General features: G+C 42.8%; 1 protein-coding gene across 2 annotated transcripts in view; it reads left to right on the plus strand.

Annotated features, from left to right (window-relative positions):
* Positions 1-26,766, plus strand: part of TTBK1 (tau tubulin kinase 1) — a 105,306-nt gene that overhangs the window by 18,002 nt on the left and 60,538 nt on the right. Inside the window, exons 3-6 of one of the 2 annotated variants that reach the window (XM_066546135.1) lie at positions 5,232-5,379; positions 20,005-20,078; positions 22,900-23,040; positions 24,309-24,413. In XM_066546135.1, coding sequence (XP_066402232.1) covers positions 5,232-5,379; positions 20,005-20,078; positions 22,900-23,040; positions 24,309-24,413 — 468 coding nt within the window. Of the gene's footprint in view, positions 1-5,231; positions 5,380-20,004; positions 20,079-22,899; positions 23,041-24,308; positions 24,414-26,766 lie in introns of those variants that run through there. The other variant, XM_066546136.1, reaches the window with a different exon arrangement.

Consider the following 26,766-nt stretch of genomic DNA (forward strand, 5'->3'; position numbering starts at 1 on the left):
AACAGTTTTGTGATTCTGGGATTCTCTGTTCTCCTTTACCTTGGCTAACTTTAGCTTGTACCATTCCCTATTCATCAGTCCTGGAGTTGCTTCTTCACAGAGACCAGTGCTAAAACTTCTGTAAATGATGGGAGTATTTTTGTAACAAGGTCTAAACAAAGTAACTTCGTTCTTGGCAACAGCAGAACTCTTACAAGCACCAAAACCTCCAAATAAAGTCTAAAATAAGCTCGGTGAGGCTTACAGGGAACATTTCAAACCAATTTTTAAGTTGGTAGTGGCACTAAGTGTGGGATTTGGTGCTTCATTGTTGCATGAATCTGTGACTGGGGCCCACTAGAAGCTCTGCCCACTAACTCTGCCTTAGAAAAGATAGAAATGTGCAGCTTTATTGTCAACAACAACTACCTCTAATTAGAGGAATAACCTTTTATGTTTTATAATGTCTCACAGTAGCCTTAAATACTGCAGTGAGGTCATTGCCCCACTTGAAGGCTCTGAGAAATGACATGACTTGCTAAAGGCTGTAAATAGCAATGAGAAATCCTTTTTTCCCAGCTCTGAGTAGAGCTGGGAATTTGACCATGTGCTAGCTGACTTGTGCATTGTGAACCTTCATTGAACAGTCATTCCCCACACCCCAAAAAAAAAAGAGTGAAGTGCAGACCCTTTCCTTTTAGGCAGCCCTTCTGTGCCTTTCCCTTTCTTTAAGCTGGTGTGGGACCATTCAGAACCACAAGCTGTGGGGGGCTTGGAGTAATCTGGAAAAGCTCTGAAAATACTTCTGGTGGCCCAAGGAGATGGACAGCATAGGATCAAGTGACCAAGGAAAAAGGTACCTTAAAGTGAGCATACAGCTGTAGTATCAGGAGTAGCGTTTTTTCCTTTTGTCACAGATCTTCCTGAATCTAGCCCAGAATGTGCCAGCTGTATGGTCCAATCTTTGCTGTGGGTGATGGATCCTGCTCAAGCAGGTGTGTGGCATATTTATGTGATGCTGGGGTGCAACTGCCAGAAGGTCTTTTGTGTAATTTGTCCTCCCAGTGTCTCTGACTGTCTCTGGCTGGGCATCTGCTTGAACCTTGTAGCTCTTAGTGCTGGCATACTTCCATTATTGAGCCGATTTCTAATTTTAGATTGGTGTAATGTATTCCTTGAATTCCTTTCCTTCTTTCCTCCTTTCTGCTGGCTGACAAACTTTGACAAATGAAGATGCTAGTTCTCTGAAGTTAGCCTCTTGGTCGTTCATTTTCCTGTCACTTGAAGTCAGTAAATTTGGCTGTCTGACAGCAGTAACATTTTTGTTCTTATTTATGAAAAAAGACATGGACAGGGTGTGCTTATGGTTTTTATCAAAACTTGTAGATTTAGAAGTATTCTTTATAGTCATCATTCTTTACTTGCAGATACTTTTGATGAAATTTAGGCAGTACTGGAACCACATTTTGCTGAGTCCCCAGAGGGTCTTGATCCACGTGTGCTCTGAATGATGTGAACAGTTTTGTTCAGGGGAGGGAACAAAGTGAAATGTAACTTGTACTTGCTTTGAACTAGGTATGGATGTTAAAGCTGAATTTTGATGTATCTCTTTATTTCACACAAATGCCTTTTACTGGGGATTCACAACTGACACTTATTAGCAAGACAGAGTTGGCAGCTCCTGCACTGAGCTTTGAACACAAGTGATGACTCCTGTACATGTGTATGTTCTTTCCCTAGGTGCAATCCATGTTTTGTTTTCTTTCAGGTTTCTGAGCTTCTTGATCTGAAGCTCTCCAGTTTATTTTGGAAACCTTGCCAGAAACCTCACAAAACTTTAGTGGATTCTTTACGTTGTCTTGTTTTGAAAGGCAATTTATTATTCCAAGAGGGAACCTGGGACAAGGAAGGTTCTTTGTCAGACTTAGGGCCTGTTTTGGTCTCACTCTGAATTGCTTTAAGTGGGCTTTGACAGGTCTTCAGATGATTTAGAATGTGGCAGGCTGAGTTCTTGATTGGCTTCTCAGTTCATACCTGTTGTACATGAGTTCATTTCCTTTGAGATCAGATCCAGTCATCTCAAGCAAGTGGAGTGGACTCCAGAGAGTTTGGTGAACAAGGGTTAACTCTTCCTGAGCTCTTAAGTCAGATGAGGCCTATTGGCCTTTTCTGGATCAAGTAGCCCATTGAGTTGGGCTGCAGGAGTTGCAGGCTTGGCTGTACAAGTGCTCCTAGGAGACAGCCACAGTGGTCATTGTTTGACCTTGTCAAATCTTTGAAGCCTGTGGATGACAGCCTTGACCCTGGCTGAGTTCACTAAAGGTTGCTGACTTCCCATTTGGTCCTTTGCTCTGGATTTAGAGTGCACATTTCTTTACATTTCCACCAATTCTGACACCAAACCATTCCTGCCCTGGTCCTGGAATGTCACCCTGGGAAGGTCTAGTCTTTATATGATATCCTTGGAAGGCAGACTTTGTTCAGAGCAGTGGTGTCGTATATGCTTCTGGAATAAAAGATGAAATTTGTATTCAAGCTTATTTTTGGCTGGAGTTGTGTGTTGCCTTGGTTTTTTGAACTGTGTCTGAAAGTACTGATTTTTGCTTAGTGAGAAGGCTGTGTGTTGCTGTTGTTGTTTTGGGTTTTTTTTTAGTAAGCTTTGGAAGATTGTGCTACAAGAGTCTTTTTCAGGATAAATCAAAAATAATTCAGGATATTTAAAGGAGACTTCAAAGGGAGCCATTTGTGTGCTGTGTAACTCCTGATTGTCTGTGTCCAAGTCCAAATACCTACCTGTTTGATCAGATGAACTATTCACTTGATTCCACAGCCTGGAATAGACACCTGGACACGCAGCTCACACAGGGGCTCGTGCATTAGGTGGGATGAATCCTGCTGGTGTTGGCAGCCTGTATCCCAGTCAGAACTGTAAGTGGGCTGTGGCAGGACCAGAAGAGAATACCCCCAAGGCAGTGAGGCTTAACATGGGTGATGACTCATGATTACCACTTAGGTAATTCTAGTTAGATGCTTCATTCTCTTCCTTGACTTTGTGTTTGCAGTTTCATTACTGGTTTGGGCTTTTTTGAGTGGTATGTGCCCATCTCTCCTTTGTGTCCAACAAAAGGCTATTCCAAGTTTACCTAAGAAAGTGAACTCCCATGGGGCACCCAGGCACTGAGGCAATGGATGTGACATAAGCTCCTGACCTCAGCCAAGACCTTGACTTACATCAGCTTGCTCTGGACCAAAGCAAAGGAAATGGCTCCTGACAGCCTCATTGTTGCTGAAAAACCAAGAAGTATGGCAGTGCTAGTGGTGATGTTGAATGGATGGTACCATCTGGTGTGCTGGGAAAAGTATGCCAGAGCATAATTTCTATAAGAGTGTGAGCAAGGATGCAAGGAAACAAAGGCAGCTTTGACAGCCTTCCATTGGCTGGAATGTGTGTATAAAATCAGTTTTCTGATTCAGCAGAAGCTTTGATCTTGATCTTGTGTGATCTCCCATTTGTTTCTCTGTAGACCTTTGTGTGTCCTCCAGTTTGGCTGTTTTGCCAGGTGTGCAGTCTCAATATTGTCCCTCCAGTTCCCAGTTTACCTTTTTGCCTTCTGTAGCTTCTACTGTCCCTTTCTCTTTCTCATTAATATATCAGACAACAGAAGATCTCGTCTACCTGAATCCTGAGGTATTAGCTGACGTGTTGTTGCTATGCTGAATGTAGCACTGTTTTGAAAGAAAGATTTTTAATAGCCAGCTCACTTAGTGTGAATTTCCAAGTGGAAGTAGGGCTGCACTGTAATAATTTATGAATAATCTGTGGTGACCTAGTTATTGGCTGTTTACTGCATAAATGTGCCTGTTTAGCCCCGTGGAAGGTCATGAGGAAAAAAGACAAGAAGTTGCTCTGGACAGCAGCTTTCAAAGGGTTATCAAGTTAGAGCTTCAGAGATGAGGCTGGCTGTCAAGCTGTTAATATGGAAAACACTTCCTTATTCAAGTGGAAGTGTTCTTCTTGACCTGGAAGCCAGAAAAGCAAATTATTTTGGTCACCTTTGAGAGGAAAGAACCCTGCTCTTGGTAGGCAGGGCCCTTTGTTCAACAAACTGGACAGATGCACAGGACAGGCCTTTGGTGGTACAGAAGACACTGAAATATCATCTAAACCTGATTAAACATTGTGTAAGATCCATGTTTGACTATCTGTCTGACTGAAACTTCTTTTCCTCTCTTAAGTGTTAAGTGTTACTCAGTGTAAACCTGAATTTCCTCCTGGGCAGCACAGTAGGCTTTAAATATATCTAAGAGAAACAAATATAAAATTATTTTCCTGGCATAGACATTGACTCTTGCAGCACATGAGGAGTCTGTATTATACATGATTATATATAACTATGTGCACATATGCTGTCAAGTCTCAGCAGAAGGAGGATCAAGGAATCACCTTCCAGGAAAGGCAGAGGATCCTGACTTGCTCTCTGAATGGGAGGCTACTCTAGAACAGGCAGACAATCTGTCTCTAGAAGGTGCATATCAAATATGCTGAAACTTAGATGTCTTTAGCTTTGAGTTTATGTCAGCTGAAGTCATGGATTCCTATTGTGGAACAGTCTTTAATTTTGCTCAGAGACACAAAAAGCGTAATTTGGTTGGCTTTCAAACTAAAGAGAAAAAGAGGCTGAGAAAGAATGGAGTTGTACTGGTGGCTTGTACCCAACTGTTTTGAGGTAATCCTGTTAGCAGTTCTTTGAAATGTGACACTGAAGTAACTCCACTACCAGAGCAGGTAAAGAATCTTGTAAAAGATTTCAGTGGATGTTTTATTCTGTTTTTAAAGTCTTTGAATGAGATGTAAACTTCATTTAACTTATTTCTTGAAAGATTTGTTTTTACCACAGAGATGTATTTGTTGGGAGGGAATGACAGTGGTTCTGCTATCTCCTTGAAGGGTCTTTCCTTGAATTTTGGCAAAAACATCATGGAGGCCATAGGCATTATCATTTGCTTTTAAAAAAGTATCACCTGTCATTGCTTGCTAGGCTTGTTCTTTGTTGTTAGAGCAAAGAATTTATACATAGCACTGTCAAGTGGGTAGCTGGACTTTTGCCAAGCTGTGCAGTGAAGGGATTCAGGCACAGCACAGATTGGGAGCTGAGCTTGCTCTCCCTACACAGTCGAGGAGCTGGCTCTGTGAGAGGCAGCTTGCTGATCCCTCTGTGCACATTGTAGCAAACCCCTTTGCACTTTTGCAGCTGAAGAAGATCGGTGGAGGTGGCTTTGGGGAGATCTACGAGGCAATGGATTTGCTGACCCGTGAGAATGTGGCCTTGAAGGTGGAATCAGCTCAGCAGCCCAAGCAAGTTCTCAAGATGGAAGTGGCTGTCCTGAAAAAGCTGCAAGGTAAGGCAAAAAGCCATTTGGAAGTACTAAAAGTGCATGTTAACTATTAGAATCCAAAGTTGCAAATGGTTTTTATAGTTTTCTCTTCAGCTTCCATCTATATGTGATGTCCTGTTAAGTCATCCAGCTCAGAAAGTTGTTACATTCTGCAACTCAAGTGAGATCCAACAACAGGGACTATTTTGTCTGCCAGGATATAAGGACAATGAGGAGATTTAGACTGAACTATTCGTCCACTGGTCTGTGCAATCTAGTGATACTGATTAGAAAATAAGGAATAGAGGGAGCAGCATCTGACTAAAAAATGAGGTTTCCTCCCAGAGGACATGGAGCACTAAAGCATGACAGAGTCTCCAAGTAAAATGGTTGACTAGTAGAGAAATGCAAAAAGTGGACAACAGGAGGTATAGGGAAACTGACTATTAACTAATTTTTCATGTACCTCACTGTCCTGAAGGCAGAGTGAAGTGATGTGCCTGTTCTTAGTGAGGATGGAAAGGAGCTGTCTTCATGCAGTTGTTCCTGGCTGAAGGAGGGGGGCTTCTACTAAAAAGATTGCCATGGAGGGATGTAAACAAGGAATTTCTAAATCTGCCTTTGAGGAACTGAGAACTGCTGTTGGCTGAAGGGCATTGTGCTTGGATTTCCTTTTTAAGGCAAAGCCAGCTATTGCCAGGTACAGTTTATGTGTTATAGTATAATATACATTTTTAGGGATGTTCCTTTCTGCAGGATTCCCACTTGGGCTGAGGAAACACCTGCTGAAGCACTGAGTAGGGTCCTTATCACCAGGGCTCATGCTTCAGAGATAATGTTGTGGCCCTATGAGTCTGTACCATTGCCTCTGTACAAAATCTCCAGAGATTGAATTGAATTCAAGGGTGAGACTGTTGCAGGCCTTGTGAAATGAGTTACTCAATGTTTGTGACAGATTGCCTCTAGGTAAAAGCCAGTGAATTATTTTTGAAGGTCAAATAGTTTTCCACATTTCAGCTCTCCCAAGAGGAGGACTGATAAGGCCTCTTTTGAATACTCTGGATTGTAAAAGATGCAGCTGAGCTGTGTAAAGGAGAAATCAGCCCAGGTCATTATGAGGTCTTGTTGATCTGTGAAAGGCCTGGGATACACAAGCTCCCAGAGAGGAGCAGAGTGGGTGTCTGAAGTCTGGACACACTGCCCATGAGGGCAAGTAAGGCTGTGATTGAGATTTTTTTGTTTGGTTGTACACTTCAAACTGCTCTGAATTGAGTGAGGGCAGGACTGTGTGGAATGATGGATTTTAGAGTACCACAAACAATGCTGTCATGCTGGCCACTGCCAATAGGTGCTGCATCCAGGGTAGGGAATGCTTGAAAAGCATGAGCTGAAATCACTAAAGCAGGACTAGCATCAGAAGATGTTGACTAATACTTGTGTTTATTTCTGGAAGATTTTTGAGAAAACCAAATGCTTGAAAAAACACCCACATTTGTGTACAGAATGATGCTGGTAACTGGGGAGAGGGAGTGGTGGTATATGGAACTAGGAAAAGCCCCTTGGCAAAGCAGTTAGTAAATATTCAAGAAAAGGACAGAAAAGACAGAAGAAGCAGAATTGGCTGTGCATCAGCTATCCTGTGTAAGAATGACACATTACTTCAGCCATGTTTTTACAAATCAAGCTGTTCTGTGAGGAATTTAGCTTTTTTTGGTTAAAGGTTAATCCCCAAATGCTTTACTGAAATAAATGATAAAGTTAAAATAAGAAATTGGGTTGAGAGCATGGGGAATCACGTATTGTGTATGTTTTCACTGTGAGTGTTGCAAAGAGGTGAGAAACATTTCAGGAAGGGAGATACTGCCTTTTTCCAACAGTTGGTGGGTAGAGTAAGTTTTTGGTATTATCATAGGTGATACAGTCAGTTCATGGATATCCAGAAGAAAAGCAAGGGAACAATATTGTCTAAAATTCCTCTGTACTTTTCTGGGAGAATTGAAAATTACAATCCCTCTTAAACAGTGCAACTTTATTGTTTTCTATTTAGGTGTCACACCAACCTTAAGGGACTTATGAATGAGCTGCTGCTCTTTCCAGAACTTGTGATCAGAATCTTACAAGGTACTAGAGCTCAGCAGAGTTTGGGATAGGGAAGGTTGGCCATTGGCCCATACTGCAGACCTGGTTTGGGTACAGCCTGACCTCTGAGTGCAGTAGCTCCTGGTTGGTGTGGACTGCAGGCTGTTGCCAACAGTTAGGATTTCTGGGACAGTTTCTGGAATAGCCACATAGAGAACACAGCTCCAGGTAGGTCCCTCACAATGTCCTGCACTAGCAATCCACACAGAGCAGCTGGGGAGCCAGTCAGGGAATAACTCTTCTAGAGAGTCTCTGAACCTTCAGATAAACACCATGTGTAATTTTCTGCTGTGAGGGTGGTCATGTGCTGGAACAGGTTACCCAGAGAGATGGCTGGAGATACTGAAAACCCAGCTGGATGTGACCACGGACAACCTGCTCTAGCTGTCTCTGAGCAGGGGCATGGACTGGATGATCTCAACAGGTCCCTTCCCACACAAAAGGCTCTGAGATACTGGAGCTTGGCTGTGTGAGATCACTGCCATGTCAGTATCTCTAACCTGCTCTGTAGAGTCATTTTGTTCTGCTCATACTTGATTTGAATTTTCTGGATGTATAGTGGATGTATAGGATGCAGAGTTTTCTTTATCTTTTAGATATATTAATATGTTTCCCAAAGGCAAAATTCTTTCTAACTTGCATTGTTACTTGCAAGGATCATAAGTTGTCTTCTGACCAAACTTCCAAATCTGTTCACTGTCTTGGGTCTGTGAAACACCAGCAATGGTGCACTTTTATGCTTTGGATGAAACACAATTAAGAAGTGAGCTTATGGAGTTTCTTGTTCCAGCACATGATAAGCTGAAACTCTCAGTTTCCTGTTGTTGCACCTTTACCCAAGAAGTTTTTAGCAGCATTTGTGTTTTTTTCTTGCCTTCCATAGACTTTATTAGTCAAAATCAAAACCTGATCCCACAAAGTTGCTGTAGAATATTTCCTTGTCCAGGCTGGACTTGCAGGGCTCAGGATATTCTGTCTGGTGCTACTCTATCTGACCACTTCTAATCAGAGCACCACAAGATAGCTTTTTATTTTAATCCTTGTGGAGCAGTGTTTGCCTTACATTGTCTTGTTGCTTCTAGAGAAGCTAATAGAGGATTACACTACTAGGGTTGAAAATCTTACCAATAACAAATTCAGAAACTGTTTCAGGGACAGTTAGGGCACATCTGCACAGTGAATTTGTGCATGAATACAGCTTCTCTGTCAGAATACTATTTTTTTGCCAAGACCTCATTCCCTTAACCTCTACTGCAAAACGAGCTTTAAGTGAGGGGTGTGTGTGTGTGATTGTACCATTTGCACACAATCTTAACATAATGGGATTTTCTACTTTGCAGTCAAGCACTTTGAAACCAAGCCTAAGCTGCAGTGACAAAACCCTTCCTGCAGATTGTCTCCAGCAGGGGAAGTTGCTGGTGCAGTTGGACCTGCCAGTGTTTTGCTGTGCAGACAAGCCTTTGGATCATATACATTAAAAAGTAAATGGAAATAAGATCTGTGTGGCTAAGTGAAGGAGTAACTTGAATATCCAGAGAGCAAGAACAGCTTTGGCTGGGTTTTCTGTGTTTGAGCCTCTGAAGCAATGTCTCCATTAGTGAGCAGTGCAGTACCTGCAGGTCAGTGGGGAGCAGCAGTTGCTCATACATCTCCAGCAGATATGGCTTGGGGGTTTTACACTGTAAACTTCATGGCTTTATTGGGATTTTGCTTTGGGTTAGTTCTAATCTGCCCTCCTGTCTGAGGGTGCATTTGTTGATTTGGCCTCTCATTTAGGATTTTGGGACTACTTGGTATGCTCCTGAAATAGAACTTCATGGTCTGTTTGCTCAGAGAAAACCTTGCATGACCCAAAGCCACTCTGGGAGCACTGACACGTGGTAGTTGGGATGATTTAAGGTAGTATGGGGGCTTTCTTTAAAACCTCATTGCTTCTGTAAACCATGACTCTGAGGCTCCTGTTTTTTTGAATCATGAGGAGAAAAAATGTGATGGTTTCCTATCATTGAACATGTGGAAGGGAGAGTACTATCACATCTGGATGAGCAGATGTTTTTCCATCTCCTCAATGATTTTCTAACCCTTTGAAATACAAATGGACAGTGATCTGCCTGCTCTCTCTGTGATTTTTTCCCAGTGCTGGATTTACTGTGGAGCAATATTCAGGTGGCAAAGGAGCATCAGTACTACCTGGACTCAGTTTCCTGTCTCTGAGATCTTTGAGGTTAATCAAAATGCCACATCTCTGTGAGACCAGCTCTGGCATAGCTTTTGAAGTGCTTGGCTTGGGCTGTCCCTGTCAGCCTGCCTTTCTGACAGAAGCCTTAATTGCAGAAATTGTAAACCAGTATCTCTGATTAAATCCAGTGGGCTGCTGCAGAGAGAGGTTTGGAGAGTATCTTAGGAGCCAAACCAGGAATTGTGTTCTCTCTAGATGCTCAGCTGGGGCTGTGTGAGGCTCAGAAGCAGATGCTTTGAATTGAAAGGCATTCTCCCTGTCCCTACCCACTTCTTGGTAGGTGTCTCTGGGAGCACCCTGGGGACCTGTGAGACCAAAACAGTGCTGCACAAGGATCTGTCACAAGGAGTGCAGTTTGTGTATCTTCTGGTCCATAGGCTCTCTAAATATGGCCACAACATTCAGTCCCTTATGCTGAGATTCTCTTCGGAGCAGCCTAGCAGGTTGTAATTTAAAATGGCCAGATTATTTTTGTGCTGAGCAATGTTTTCTGTTCATCTGCAGTGGCAATGTTGCCCTGGTGTGAGGTTACAAGGCCTTGAGTATTTGCTTTTGATCTCTCTTGGCTGCCAGATATTGCTAAGCTCTCTTCAGTGTGTTGTTTTCGTTGTAAATGCCTTCTTTTCAGTGTAACCAGTTCCATTGTGTAGGACTCTGATTAATATTATTCTGCAGTGCAGAGATCTTCTGCATATTGAGTAGTTGTGCAAGATGCAGCCTGGTCACAGGCAGTGTAGTTTTTGAGTACCTGAATTTGTTACAGCAGATCCTGTACTGCTTGTTCCCTCTTTATTGCTGGGGTTGGACAGATAAGAGTTTCCTAGCAAAATAATGGAAGAAGAGGAACCTTGCTTTTCTTACTTGCTGGTCCTAGGGGTTTTTGTTCTTATTACAGGTGAGTTTTTTGTGTTAAAGTGGTGCCTTAGTGCACCTTAATGCTCTATGATTCAGTTTCTTTTACTTTTGTATACACAGTTTATATGTTTCTACAATATTTTTCTAGGTGGATGTAAGCAAGCTCTCTGCAAAGACTAGAAAGCAGAGTAAATTGCCCTTGTCAGGCTTTTAGGCCATCACAGGGTGGCAGATTCACAGACTTGCTGTAACTTCATACTCTTTACCCATCACTGCATTTTTCCATGTGGAAGTGTTTGAATGAGCTGGCATTTGTTACACATGATTTTTATGCTATGGTGCCATTGGGTGGGGGAAGGTCATGGCAGGGCTGAAAAAGGATTTAAACCACATTTTTTTTGAGATTGTGTTGAATTTTTGCTCCAGTAGTATTGTGTCTTGACCTGTGTGGGATCTATTATCAGTACTCTTCTTCAAGTAATGATAATTTAGTTTAGGGAAACAACTAGAGGAAATTATGCTGTGCAAGGTCAGGTAGTTTTACCTTTAATTGATTAGGGGACAATGACCAACCTTTTGGGTTTGTGCCTATTAGTTCACTGATTTTTTGCAGAAGCAATAGCAAGCTTAATCCAGTTGGTTAAATCCTAGCTGATTACTGTTGAGTAATGTAGTTATTTAAGCCTTACTTCCAGCAGAGAATTTGTCTTCTTTCATGTTCAAAACTCCTTTGTCCAGCTGAGTTGACAAGTCCCTGAAGTCTGGCTGGTTTGTCTGGCCAGAGATGAAACTTGGTAACTGCAGAGGAAAGAAGTCTATGTGAGCCAGCTCTGCCAAGCTAAAGGCAGCATTTTCAAGTAAAGTTAGATGATGAAAATAACTCTCATTTCATTTTCTAGTCCTGATGAATCCTCCATTTCTTTACAATATTTGCACAGAAGTGAATTCAATATCCCCACAATACAAAACCTGTGATAAGCTGATAAACCTGACACTGACAGGCAAATAAAGAGTCTGGGTGTAAAATGTACACTATAATGTAGAGCATTGAGAAACAACTGCAGCTTTCCAAATACCAGTGAGAGCAGTTGTACAGCTACATGTCCATTGCTGTTCATATCATTGAGACCCCAGCAGTGCCAAGTGCTCAAACAAGTTATGTTATGGTAAGTGACCTAAGCACTTGGGCTTTTCCCAGTGTGTGACACAGATCCAGAAGAAAATTTAGGCTCTCAGGGAAGACCTCTGGAGGTCTCTAGTACAACCTCATGCTCCAGGCAGAAAAGAAATAGATCTGGTTGCTCTGGCCTTTTGTCAGTGAAGTTTTGAATCCCACAGCCTCTTTGGGCCCCTGTTCCAGGGTTTCACCATGCTCATGGAGGAATAAAGAAATAGCATCTAATAGGAACTTCCCATATTGCAGCTCATGCCCAGTGCCTCTCTGTGCCTCTGTCATGGGTTAACCCTGGCTGGCACTAAGTGCTACACAGCTGTTCACTCAGCACCCCTGCCCCCATGGGATGGGGAGGAGGGCAAAAATATAAAAGCCATGGGCTGAGATAAGAACAGTTTATTAATTGAAATAAGAACAATAACAGTAGTAATGAAAAGGGAGATAAGAAAATGGAAGGGGGGAATAAAACCCAAGAAGTACAAGTGATGCACCACCCTCTGAGCAATGCCCAGCACATTCCCAAGCAGTGGCTCCGGGTGAATCAGCCCCAGTTTTTATACCCAGGATGACATCCCATAGTAAGCAGGATCCCTTTGGCCCATTCAGGTCAGCTGTTCCAGCTGTGCTCCTGCAAGGCCCCAAAAAACTCTCTCAATGAAGCTTTTAACAGAGCTCATGGTTGTTCATTTAGACACACAGGAGAAACACCAACAAGATCTTCTCAAGAGGTCTAAACAACAAAATAGCTTTACTGGTAGCTTTAGAAAATCAGAGAACTTTGGCAAAAGGCTAGGAGCAGCATTCACTCAACACAAAACATTTCTCAAAGCATTGACTTAGCTCACTCAACTTCACAAACTCGAAGCCCATTTGATTTTAAGTTACTGAGAAAGAGGGAATTAGAAGAAGGAGAAGGGCAGAAATGATACAGAGAAGGACACATACAGCTACCAGCTCCTGGGTTCCACCAATGTTCATCTGATAGAAACTCCAAGAGGAGGTAGGGTCAAGATGTGCTTTGGCCTTAAATAGCTCTTGGCCTTCCTGGGCCCTTCTCCCAGGTGTGACTTCTGGTCACTTGGCCCCTCAGGAGCTGGGTTAGGGGCTCCAGGGATGGGGTGTGGGGCATTTTCTCCAGTGTGACAACTGGCAGCTCTGTCAGGCTGGTATGCTGGCTCTAGGGGTGCACTGCCAGGCCAAGGCCCAACCTGCCCTGCCCCACACACGTGCGCCCTAAAATATCTTGAGACATCAACCTTTGCAGTGTCTCACAGCTCCCTCCTGGCTTCTTGTGCAGCTCCTGACTGGCAGAGCAGGGGAACACCGAAAAGTCCTTGACTTAGGGTAGGAACTAAGCAAACACTCATGTGTTATCAACACTGTTCTCATCCTAAATACAACACACAGCACTGTAACAGCTACTAGGAGTAAAATGAACTCCAGCCCAGATGAAACCAGGACAAGTTCTGAGGAAATTCAGGCTTCATCTTCTTGGCATTTTTGTGTTAGGTGGTTTGGACCAGCAGAGTTTCCCTTCTGCTGCCTTCCTAAAGGCTGAACAAACCCAGTTTTCTGGCACTTTCTGTTAATGTTACATTTTCCTTTCCTTGCCACCATCCTGGTGGCCCTGCTGAACTCGTGATGTTGGTATTGTGCAGGAGAAAATGCAAGAATTGGTAAGGTAACAGTAAAAAGAGTAACAATTGCTATGAGATTTATGGTAATTCATGCAGCAGAAGTTACTTCAGTGTTTTGGGTGAACTGATAGGAATGAGACAGCTACTCCATGGAGGTGAATCACAGAATTTTAGCATAAAATTAAAAGATTACATTTTTTAACTTCTTTGTGGAGAAGAGTGGTTACTGGTTTTCTGGTGAAAACACAGGAAATATGGAGTCTCTTACAAAAAAAGCCAACTTCAAGTTGCAACAATAATGTCACATATTTCCTTCTTCGTATTTATTTGATTCGTTTCATTGCTGCATTGAAAATACATTAGGGATATTTAAGAACTTAAATGAGTAGAAGATTGGAATGAATATTGGTGTCCACCAGTTTGAAATTGATCCTTGTGAAAAAATAGACTCAAAAAAGGATCATAATTTAGGTTCTTTTAGGGCCTGTGTAATGAAAGCTTTTCATGTAATGAAAATTTTAAAGTATTCAAATGAGGACTTTAATCATATCTCTACAAGGTGATGAATATCTCTCCAAGGGTCGAAGGGGTTCTTATACATGAGAACATAATTATTAACTGTCATTTTTAAGTTTCTTCAGAAAAAGAATGGTGAAGACCATTTCAGTGACTGAAATCTTTCTTACTCCATATTATATGGGACATTATTATATTCATTGTAGTTAAAAGACTGCAGTAGAAAGAATATTTTTCTATGGCTGAACATTAAAATTTTGCCTTAACTAAATGCTTGTGAACAAAATAAAGCACTTTGAAACTTTTCTTAAGTCAGTGCTTATGAACATTGGGCTGATGTTCATAATGTGTATGGAGGAATGATGTAACATTCCTCCAATGTTAGGTAATTAACTGGCCAAAACTCTTTATAATCTATTGCCCTGTTTTTTGCTTTGTTTTAGTACCAAACAAAAGCAGATACAGAGCATATTTTCTATGGTATAACTTGTGACCCTCTGGAATATCTGAGTGATTGTTGAGCAGAGCAGTCTAGCAAAAGAGCAAGTGTCATCTGGCAGTTAGTGCAGTCAAATGGTTGTGATGCTTCCCATACCAAACATACCTTGGAAAAAAAATACATTCCCCCCCCCCCCCTTCTTTCTTTTCTGGGTTCAAATATGCTTTGCTGCTCTCTTCTATGATCTCCATGCTCGAGGAGGGCATGTGTCAGAAGAGAGGCTATTTCCTGCTGCCTTAAAGGGAATTCATGGATGGAATGACAATTCCAGCATCCTGTCTGCACAGGAGGTAATTAACACGATTGTTCTTGTGTGCTTCATAATTCTGATCAGCCTCAGGACTGAGCTGCAGGAATCCCAAAATCACACCTGACTGTCAGCCTCCATCTGCTACTTCAGCATGGCATGAACTGCTCCAGGAGAGCAAACAGTTGTAATCTGGTGCCTCCTTTAGATGACAAATGAGTGAAAGCCTCTGGAACCCAGAGGCTTTGGTGCTGCAGGCATTCATCCATCCTGTAGGACTGCCTGGCTGTACATGCAGCACTTCTAAATGTGGCCTGCCTTTCCTACACTCTCTTATATTCTTTTTGTTTCATGCAGAAATGGGCATAGTTTTCCTTCACCTCCTTTCTTCTATTTTCCTGGTGTTGCTTGCGTTGCAAGACAGTGCATGGCAGAGCTGTTCCAGGCAGAGCCTAAATTCCCAAGACCAACTGGTTTGAGCCTGTTTTAGACTGGAAAGGAGGATTCAGTATAAAATCATGTCAGTTTGGGGATGCAGGTTATCAAGAATTGTCAGTCCATTCATCATTTTCAAAAATTGTAGTAAGCAGAAACACGTTATCATCCTAAACAAGCAAAAAATTCCTAAAAATAATAAAAACTAAAATGCTTTTTCTTTCTGTAAAATGTTGTGATCCAGAAAATAGCAGTGTTATGGAGGAAACTGATTTAAAAGAATTTTTAGAAATTAGCAAGGATATTTCTTAAGTCATACCACTGGACACTACCTCTCTGGTTTCACTGAAATTAGTGATTTAGGTGGGCAGGTTCTCCCTGGCAGAGGGTTGGTTTTTAATGCTTATCTGTAGTTTTGCAGCAGCAAAAAGCACGTGGTGTCCATGCTTTGCAATTATTTAAAAAAATAAAAGCAAGTAAAAAAAAAAAAAAAAAAGAGTAATTTACCCTTTTCACCACACAATAGCTCTCATTGTCACTAGAAACAGTCACTGTGTTTTGGCTTGTGCCTCTATATCCATCCCCTGGTGCTCTGAAAGGCGAACAAAGCAAAGTGGGACTCAGTGTAAATCTGTGAATCATGGCTGGGATGAGTGTGGGCTTGCTCCTGTCCATCCTCTCTGCCACCTGTGTGGGTGGCCAGTTTGCTGAAGCGCAGGAGTGTCATGAGATCCTAAAGAAACAGAACTGATTCTTTTTCTTTCTGAGGTTGTCCAGATATGTTGACTTTGTAGTGACAGCTCTGGCTCTGAGGGTCCCTTCACACTAGCAGGCAGCACGGCCACCCCTACTGGGACATGTGGCACAAAGGTGGGTGGGACAGCTGAGGCTTCCTGGTTGTTCCTTCTTGGCAATACTCACACCAGGATGTGTTCTAGATCCACACAGTATCTCAAGGGGTTTCCTCAGAAAACCAAAAACCTGTCAAAATCAACACTGAATTTGCAATGAGCTTGTCAACAGCAGAAAACCAGCGGCACCCAGTATCTGTAGCCACCCTCAGGCTGGTATGTGAGAAACAGGGTCAAGGAAGAGCATGTGCCCAGTAGGAGCAAGGCCAGGTGACATGGGAAAAATACAGACATGCTGCTTGCCACTGCAGGGAGAAAATTCATGCAGCCAAAGCTCAGCTGGAGTTGAAGCTGGCCAGAATTGCCGGGGACAATGAAAAGGAGTTTTTTCAAATGTCTTAATGGAAATAGGCAGTGTAGAAATAACATCAGCCCCTTGCAGGATGGGGATGGTCACCTCACAGGGACAAGGCAGAGGTGTTTAACACATTCTCTGTCTTCAACACGGCTGATGGACTAAGGGGGTCTCAGTGCCCTGAGCTTGGAGGATCTTGACTGTGAGAATGATCAATTCCCAGTTGACCCTGAAATTGTGCAGAGTCTGCTGCTCCAGCTGGGTCCCTACAAATCTGTGAGGCGTAAAGGAATTCAGCCAAGAATCCTCCAAGAGCTGGCTGATGTCATTGCAAACCCTCTCTCAATGATTTTTGAGTGGTCTTGGGAATCCAGAGAGGTCCCAGCTGACTGGAAGCTGGTGAATGTTGTCCTGATTTTCAGGAAGGGAAAGAAGGAGGACCCCAGAAACTACAGGCCTGTCAGTCTCAGTTCAGTGCCTGGTGAAGTTACTGAGAAGATGATTCCAGGAGGCACTGAAAAACAGCTGGGGCAACCCTGGATGCTCAGACTGGGGAATGAAATGCTGGAAAGCAGTGCCATGGAAAAGGGCCTGGGGATCCTGGTCCATGGCAAGTTGAACGTGGGTCAGCAGTGCCCTGGCAGCCAGGAGGGACAACCTGTCCTGGTGGCATCAGGCACAGCATGGTGTCTTAGTTTGGAAAGACAGGTGTCTGCTAAGAAAGGCAGGAGCCTCCCCTGAAATGGAAAATCTAAACCCCCTCCCTTTGAATTGCTATAAATTTTAAATGAAGGGGCTCTCTGGCAAAAATATGGGGGCAGGAATAACAGCTCTTTATTAGGGAAGAAAATAAAAAGATAAAATAAACAATGCGGTAAACCAAACCAACACTGACAGAGTCAGAACACAACCTGACACCCTGTGGGTCAGGGTGTTGGTAGCAGTCCCATTGGAAATGTGGCTGCAGCCCTCCTGCAGTGTCAGGGGTGGTTCTGTTGGAGCAGGGATCCTGTAGAAAAGGTGTAGTCTTCCTCTGAAGATCCAGTGGAAGAAGAGGCAGCTGGTCCTCTGGGAAATCCGGTGGAGAAGCCGTGCTGGTGCTCCAGAATCTCCAGAATCCCCAGATTATGTCCAGTTAGGAACACTTGGCTCCTCCCTCTGGGCAGAGCATCTCCCAATGGGTGCTGTAGTTCTTATCAGTCATATAGTGACATTCAATATCCCATTATCAGCAGATGTCTCCCTGGAGGGAGGATTGGTTGTAGAAGAAATAAGGAAAACTGCCCACTTAACAGAAGACAGCTGCCATACAGATGGCAAAGAGAAATGCGTCTGTACAATTTGCTTGGCAATCCAGGACACATGGCCAGCTGGGCAAGGGAGGGGATTGTCCCCTCTGCACTGGGGCAGCCTCACCTCAAGTGCTGGGGGCAGCTTTGGGTGCCACAATATAAAAAAGATATAAAGCTGTAGGGGGTGTCCAAAGGAAGGTGATGAGGATGGTGAAGGGCCTTGAGGGGAAGCCGTGTGAGGAGCAGCTGAGGGCACTTGGTCTGTTCAGCCTGGAGGAGACTGAGGGGGGTCCCCACTGCAGTTACAATTTCCTTGTGAGGGGAACAGGAGGGGCAGGCACTGATCTCTTCTCTCTGGTGACCCATGACAGGACCTGAGAGAGCAGCCTGAAGCTGAATCAGGGGAGATTTAGGTTGGATATGTGGAAAAGGTTCTTCACCCAGAGAGTGGGTGGAACAGGCTCCCCAGGGCAGTGGTCACAGCACCAAGCCTGACAGAACTGAAGAAGCATTTGGACAATGCTCTCAGGTGTGACTACTGAGGATGGTCCTGTGTAGGGCCAGGAGTTGGACTCAATGATCGTTGTGCGTCCCTTCCAGCACAGAAGATTCTGTGATATACTGAAGAGAGTGCTTTCCTAATCTCTGAATATCTTTTCCTGAAATATCGTGGTTTGTGACATACCTTGATGGTTTCAGCATGGTCTTGCACATTCAGTCCTGAGACTGGATAATGTCCATGCCAGAATCATGAAGGATCTGCAGATACATAACATTCAGATATAGGTCGATACTAGGACTGGTGTTTGTTTGTCCTAAACCTGTTCTTCCAAAGGTATTAAGGAGCAGTCAGGGTCTCCATTCCTCCAGTTCTGGTTGCCAGCAGCTCTGTTACCTCCTTATGGTAGGACAGAGAGTGTGGTTGTTCTGGTGGGATGCTGCTGGGCCCTAAAGGGCAAGCTCTTGATGCTCTTACTGAGGGTCCTGGCATGGAGCTCCATATTCCTGAGCTGTGTGCACTGCTCTGGTCAAAGCTCTGGTTCTCCAGTGAAAAAGATGCTCCTTTGATTCCTGCTGCCCTCCACATCCCTATTCTGTCATGTCTTGCTGTCCCCAGTGGTTTCTGATGCCCCAGGCCTGTGGTGCACACAGTGACAGCAGTAGCAGGGCCCTGAGCGTGCTACAGGCAGTGCAGTAACTCATTATGTGTTCATGTTCTTCCCTTTTTTCCCTAAAACTGGGAATTTTCAAACAATAAGCTTTGGTTTAAAAACTAATTCAAATCACCACTGCTTAAGTGCTACAAAGAAACATAGGGCAAAGTTATGCAATGATACTCATGCCCTTCCCTGCTTGGAAACCCCACCAGGAACCAAGAATTCACCATTGTGGTGTGCATCAGCCTTTACTCTGTTATCAGCAGCCTGCTATTAGGGGAATGTGGTATTTTCTGGGGTCCCCCAGACAGAGAAGGAATTGAGAATCTGACTCCATGTTCTCAGAAGGCTAATTTATTATTTTATGGTAATATATTAAAGAATGCTATACTAAACTATACTAAAGAATAGAGAAAGGATACTTACAAAAGGCTTAACAAGATACTAATGAAAAACTCATGACTCTCTCCAGAGCCTCGACACAGCCTGACTGTGATTGGTCATTAAGTTAAAACAATTCACCTGTTGGATAAACAATCTCCAACCACATTCCAAAGCAGCAAAACGCAGGAGAAGCAAATGTGATAATATTGTTTTCATTTCTCTCTGAGGCTTCTCAGCTTCCCAGGAGAAGAATCCTGGGCAAGAGGATTTTTCAGAAAAATATGACAGTGACAGGGAATTCATGCCTCATCCTTCCCCTTCCGAGAATCCAGAGAGCAAACCATCCCAAATCCATTACAGGTCAGGGTCTGAAACCACAGCCTCTGCTCCCCCCCTGAGGACCAGCTGAGTAATGTGGGCTTGCTGAGTTAGTTTGATTTTGCCTGCATAGGTGTAGTTTGTACTAACATCATGCCAGAACTTGACACTGAATGGCCCCATTTTTTTTTCTTTCTGTTGTTTTATGAAATTGCTTTTATGTTTCAGTGGAGTATTTCCATAAACATATTTGTTTTTCAGTTGTCTCTGACTATAAAAATCAGGGTTTGCTCATGTTGAGGTAGCATTAGATTAGCTGTTTCAGGGTAAGCAGTGCTAGTAGGTAAGTGTGGTGGTGGTGGTGGTGTGTACAAGTCAGCTTGTACTGAGTAAAGTTGGTGTAATGAGCTGAGCTCAGTTTTTTATGCATAACTCCTTACCTGATACCATTTTATGGGTACCAGCCCTGAATCAGAAACCATTTCTCTAAACATCATGATCACAGGGTTGTTATCTTGTGTTCTATTCTGTTCATTTCTGTTTCTTTTCAGGGAAGGATCATGTTTGCAGATTTATTGGCTGTGGAAGAAATGAAAAGTTTAATTATGTGGTCATGCAGCTTCAGGTGAGTTCTGTCCTTTGCCTCTCCTGTCTGTCCAATAGAGATGGCATCACTGGGAAGGATTTACACGGAGGGAATAAGGCTAAGCACTGGTGTAAAGACTTGGTTGTACACAGAAAGAGGGTGGAATGGAAGAGGGTGAGAAGGGCTGGTGCTGTTCTTGATATCCCTTGGGATGGCTCCAGTCATCAAGATGTGCTAAAATATTTCATAGCTCTGCTTTTCTGTTTAAGATGGCTTTCTGTCAATTTTCTGGGGAAAGCACTCAATTCAGAATGCTCACAGGAGCAGCCCACAGCATTGTGCAGCAGTGGCAGCTCTTTGGAATACCTCCTGCTGAGCTGTGATGCTGCATTCAAAATATGCCTGGTATCAGAGCTCAGAGTGAGCCATGGTGTCACAGCAGCAGCACAGTTTCTCTGTGAAAGGCCATGATCTCTGGCTCCCCTGTCTCTCCCAAGCTCAGCAGTAACTCAGCTTCTGCTGTGGAAGTGTTTACTCCTGTTTGAACACTGCTGATATCAAGTCAATAAGGACAAATACTTGGGTAGCTACCACATGGTGACTGCACTGCTAGGCAGTAGGTGAAGCAAAACAGGTACCAGCAAATCCCAGTATTTCTTTAAAATAATCTTCTGATTCTTTTGTAGTTCTGCTTTGCAAGGCAGTTGTATAAAACCAGTAAACTCCTGGTGCTTGATTTTGCCTTTTAGGCACCATTGGCATCCCAACTGCTGTTATGCATAGAAAAAATCCTTTACTTTCTAAACAACCCTGGCTACTGCTGCTGCTGCAGTGTGAGCATGAATATGATTCATGAAAGGGCTAGCCTGGAGCTCATGGAAGAACAAGGCTTCTACCCTCCCAATCCTGTCCTTACCAAGCCTGATAAAAGAGACTTTATCTTGGAAAGAAATTTCTCTGCATGGATTCTCTTACTTTCTAGTTTGTTCTTGACTATGTAACCGAGCTCGTAGAGTAGGCAGAGCTAAAAATAATTTCATTATTTGCAGATGTAGATGTTGATACATAAGGCACTAGCTAGTTCTGCACCATCACTGTTCAGGCTAAAATTCTCCTTCAACTTCAAGACCTGCTGAGACATGGTTTATCACGTGTCACTCTGAATGTTGTGTACTGCAGTTCTCCCTTCAATCACCAGGACTGAGGCTTCCACTCTCAAGCTTTGCAACTCATTGCATCTGCGCTGGTCCATAATCAGCCTGACAGTGTTTATTTGGAAAATAATGCTCATTTTGTGTCTTTTCCTGGTAGCAATAGCAGGTGGGGAAACTTACAGCACATTTCAGTGTGCAGCCCTGAAAAAAATGAGCCTTGCTTTCCCTATCATCATTGGATAAGAGAGCTGGTGTTCAAGGAACAGCTTTACAGTGGAAAGCAAGATCTGCTGTCAGTTCAGTAACTTGGATGTTTCAGAACAGCAGTGACAAAGCTGTGCTGCCTCTAGTAAAGTGTCACAGAAATTCAAGAGGATAACCACTAGAGAGGTGGTTTAGTTTGATTTTGTTCATGATAAGGAGCAAACCTGGGTGGCGTGCCGTGGTTTGGCTGTATCTATGAGCTGGCCTGTGTCAGATGTGATTCTTCAAGGGTCCAGAGCCTGAAGTGAAACATGGCTCAAAACAATTTGAGAGACTTGTCATATGCTACATGAGCCAGCTAGCACCTTGATGTCTGTACATAACTTCAGAACTGGAAATAAGTGGATAAAGAGATGGCATTTGGAAAGCAATCTCCCTTTTCTTCTCAGCTGTTTGGATTTTTTTATATATTTGCTGTTGGGAATTATACTTGAATTCATGTGGACTTGTATTACAAGCATGTGTCTTCTATTGATGCTAGATGTCTTCTGTATATGTCTTTACAGAAGCAGAATCAAGAGATTCTAAAGCATAGCAATGAACAGCATGTCCCTATAGCTTTTTTTCCTTGTGAATGTTCTCTGAAACAGCAGGCTCCTGTTCTAGTGTTTTTAATGAGTTGGTAAATGCATTAGTTCTGTGGGTTACAAGAGCACTCTGCCATGGAATACAGTCATTTTAGTAGCTTCTCTTTACAAAGCTAAAGAGGTACAGACAAAACTGAGATGACAGACAGGAAATAACACTGGGATTTTTTCTTGCATTTACTCTGTCATTTTTTCCTTTTTCTTTCCTAAATTGTCTTGATTTTCATGCATAGCTGGTAGCCCTTTTGTTTTTCCTCAGAAATTTAATTAACTGGAGGTAAATTAGCAATTTGTTTTGATAAGTATTAAGTCAGTGGAAAAATCCTCCTCTCCTGATTTTGGGTATGATTTTCTTGATAGACAACTTTCCCCATTGTGATGTTGCCACAACAATGCTGGCTTGAGCTTGAACCAGACAATGTGTGCTAGGAAGTTTCTGATGAAACTGCAGCACCATGACCTGCTGATGGAATTTGTACTGCTTTAATCTTTAGAAGGCTCAGAGAGCAGTCAGAGGTTGTGCTAAATTCAGCTTCTGTATGGTCTGGGTTTAACAGTGAGGAGATGCCGGTCTCTCCACTCTGAGGCACTGCTGTCCATGCCATGCCTAATGTACAAACAGTGACCAGCTGACTTCTCAAGATAACAATCTGGTATCCTCTCATCAGCAAATGCATCACTTAAAAACTAAAATGAACAACTGCAAGATCTTTCAAGAAATAAAGCAGAGCTTTATTTGGCATGAGCTCCTCTCTGGGTAGCATGCCTGCTTTTTTGGTGTTGCATGTTAGAACTCACAGCTGTGAAAGGCTCTGCTTTCCTGTGGTGGTTTAAGTGTTCTATTGACTGTTTCAGGGCCGAAATCTTGCAGATCTCAGAAGGAGTCAGCCTCGAGGGACTTTCACCCTGAGCACAACGCTGCGATTGGGCAAACAGATTCTGGAATCAATAGAAGCCATTCACTCTGTGGGATTCCTGCATCGGGACATCAAGCCTGTATGTTGTTTTGGAAATTTTCCTTTGGTTTTATGTCTGTCTGTTCTGCTTGAGTCAATAAAGACAGTGCGAGTATGGACAGGTCTCAGCAGATACATTTAGGCTTCCTTGCACACTTCCACTGTCTGACATGTTTGGTGTTTTTTATAGGTACAGAATATTAATATTGTATTGTCCTTCCTTTAAGTGCAAAGCAAACCAGCTTTTATTGGCAGAGGCTGCTCCATGGTGGGTTGGTAGCTGTCAGTCATACTTGCACCAGTCAAGATCCCATGATTGAAGCAGTCTAGTTCTGAATGGCCCTTTGGAGCCCAGTCAATTATCACTGTAAAAGTTGTTCAGAAAGGAAGTCTTGTTCTGTGACGCATCACTTGAATAAATCTTAATTCATGTATTTGACTTAGCTAAATCATGCTCTTAATCCTATATGAGTGATTGCCAAAAGAATTGGAGCACAGTTTCCAGTGTCAGAAACACAGTCATTGTTGGTCATCTGCTTAGGCAAAGCACAGTAATTCCAAGTCTCATTTTAGATGCCAGTCTTCTTCCTCCAGCTCTTCACTACTTGACCTGAACACTTGTTGCTGTGCCATACCTGTGACCAATTTCTTTCTAGCAAACTCATTTGCTCCTTTTAAAATCAGCTGCTTTTGGCTGACTGGATTCAGCTGAAAACCAGTCACTGATGTAATTGGCTACAAATCCTTTAGCAGCCACACATTATGGTAAAAGATGGAACTTTAGGATTGAGGTTAAAAAAAGGAGTTGCTCCATTTGCTTGTTATTGGTTTATTTACTGAGAATCAAGCCTGGTGTTTTCTATATGCCTCAGTGTTCAGATAGATCTTGGCAGTGCAATGCAGTAAATGGAGATCCTGGGAGTTAGGGCAGAATAATTCATGCTAGCAGCTGAACTATGAACAGAAGCATTTGCCTACAAGAACTCCAGCCTGTTATGCAAATCATGGAGTTCTCACTGCAGAACTAGTGGTGTTAAATGTAGCTCTTTGTCAGAGCAGCAGAAATTTAGCTAACCTAGTGTGAATTTTAGCAATTTTGAGACTCCTCAGTCTCTCATCTGCAAAGTGAACTTCTTATCAAGGCAGTGATTCTCTAATCATGGTGTTTAAAGTGCATCTTAAAATGAATCTCTTTGACTTGTTTCCACCAGAAGCATGTGGAGCTACATGATGAAATTTTGCTAACAAATGGCCACTCTTACCCAAGCTGCTGGCATCAGTTTGACTTTTCTTTCCTTCTTTGTCCAGTCCAACTTTGCCATGGGCCGGTTACCTTCAACGTACAGGAAGTGCTACATGTTAGACTTTGGGTTGGCCCGCCAGTACACCAACACTACTGGGGAAGTTCGACCAGTAAGTACATTTCAGGCAGTATTTTTGTATTTTTCCATTTCTGCAACTGATTGGGAATGGAAAGGTTTTGTGGTTCTGTTTGTTTTGTTGCTGTTGTGCGTGGTCGTTATACTGCACTGCATTTTCTGCAAGGTGAGAAGCAGCAAGTGACTGTAGCTGAGTTGGGGATTAAGAAGGGATGATAGATCTTGTCTTAAAAGATGTGTGGCTTTTTTTTTTGGTGGTTTTTTGGTTTTTTTTTTTTTGTTGTTGTTTTATTTCCTTTAGGATAATCATGTTTTCCACAGGCTTGCAATACTTACTGAGTACAATATGGACTAACAAAGAGGCTGGTGCTGGCCATGTAACTTTTGTAGCCCCAGGGGACTGGTCTAGTTCAGTTCTCTGTGGTCTGGGGAAACAGGTTGGTGTATTCTTAAAGCTTTTGATGAAAAAGTGTGCTAGAAGTTAAAAGCTGACCTGATCTCTGGGGCTGAGCTTACTGTGAGCTGCAGCCTGTAATGCTGTTCTCACCCTTCCTGGCTTTGGTTTTATGTCTACTGCCCCTATCCAGATTTCCTAGCAGGGATATTTCAGTGTGCCTGCCTGGAGGGGAGGTAAGGGCAGGGGGCATGACTTGTGCTATGTAATATGGGTTTTATCTTCAGTTCTTTTACCAGCATGGTGTTATCTGGGGTCACTCATAAGGATGTGTAAAGCTTCAGATATTCTAGGATCTGTCAGAGAATTCCTAGATTTATTTCAGAACACAGTGCAAGCAAAGAATGCTGATGCAATATCTCTGTTTATCATCCTAGGCTTGCAGCTTTGGACCTGCACACTTTTTCCACCTGCAAGATAATTGTTGTTCTGGAAAGTGTTGATAATGTGCTAGCTAAATACAGAGACTCTGTAGTGCAGGGTATGTTTGGGGAGTGGGAAGAAAGCAAAGGCCAGTGAGCAAATTTTGTGTCTTTAGCAGATGAATATAGCTGGGGAGTTTTTCTTTTTTTTTCCTATTTTTGGTTTTTTTTTTTTCTTCTTTCATAAATCTTTTCAGTTTTCTTTTTCTCTGTAGTTGGGAGCAGCTTCAAAGGTTATGCCTGCCTCTTATTCTTAGAGAGACACACATTACATACTACTGGACTTCCTTGTCAATGCTTTTTAGTTTGGGGACAACCCTTCTCCATATTGCCCTTCACAAAATATAGTCCCACTCCTTTCCTCTTTCTGGAGTCAGAATTCAAGTCCATTACAGCTTGAAACTGGTATTTGATTTTCTGCAAAATTCCTTCTTTTCTTAATGAAATCATTCTTTATGTCTATTTCAAGTCCCATTATTTGAACACTGTTCTTTCTTTACAATTAAAGAAATTAATTTTCCATATGTCTCTTCTTTTGAATCCCCTATTTTGTTCCTTTCTCACCGTAACTTAAAATTATTTCACTTTTAGTTTGCTCCTAGGCCCTGTTTTTAGAAACAGCTCTACATCCAGCCTTTTCCAGGGAAAAGATTGTTCAGCTGTGTCTTGCAAGCTGTTTCCTGCTTGGGTTGGTGTGGATGAGGGGGTCTTTGTCAGAGCGCAGGACTCTGAGAAGGTTTGTCTTCATTCTGCTCAATGGTGGTTCATTGCACAGCTGGGTCTCATAGAAGGATGAATGACACATGATCTGTTCCTAAAAAGACACATGCCATCCCCTGAGGGGTGGGAGTGTGCTTTCCTGAAAGTGGTGAAAAGTCTCCATTCATTTGGGGTATAGGAGGATCATACAGGGTGTAGTGTCATATACCTAATGTACCTGTTCTCCTACGCCACACTTCAGGGGGTCAGGCTTTTTGACAGAAACGATACAGCAAAAAAAACCACATAAATATTCACTTCAGTGCCTTTTAATGTTATGCAATAGTCACTGGGCTCTTTGGTCCTTTTGTGTCCCTGCTGCCTGATACCACTTTGAGTCCCACTTATCAGACCAAGGCATTTGTCTGGAGAAGCACAGAGTGATTGCTGCCCAAGTAATGCACTGAGGATTAGGAAGGAGATGGAGAGGAAGAGTGGTATGAAGGCAAGAGAGATGAAACATTTTGTGGTGTTTTTGCATTGGGTTTTTTTTAATAAGAACTTTATCACTTGTTTCACTGAAGAGATTATTTCAACCCAGTAAGGTAAATTCTTTTTTCTCCATTCTCTTTCCATTCATTTATCCATGGAGAAGACATTTTTCAGATTTATCTGAAAAATCCTGAGCCTAGTATTTCTGTGGTTTGGTTCTGAGGTACAATACACAAGACAGGTGAGGGAAGGGGCTCACTCCCTTTTTTCGGAAGCATGTCTGGATTTTGCTTTCAGTCATATTCAGTTTGTTAACAGAA

Source organism: Molothrus aeneus, chromosome 3, assembly GCF_037042795.1.
Source record: "Molothrus aeneus isolate 106 chromosome 3, BPBGC_Maene_1.0, whole genome shotgun sequence".
Lineage (NCBI taxonomy): Eukaryota > Metazoa > Chordata > Aves > Passeriformes > Icteridae > Molothrus > Molothrus aeneus.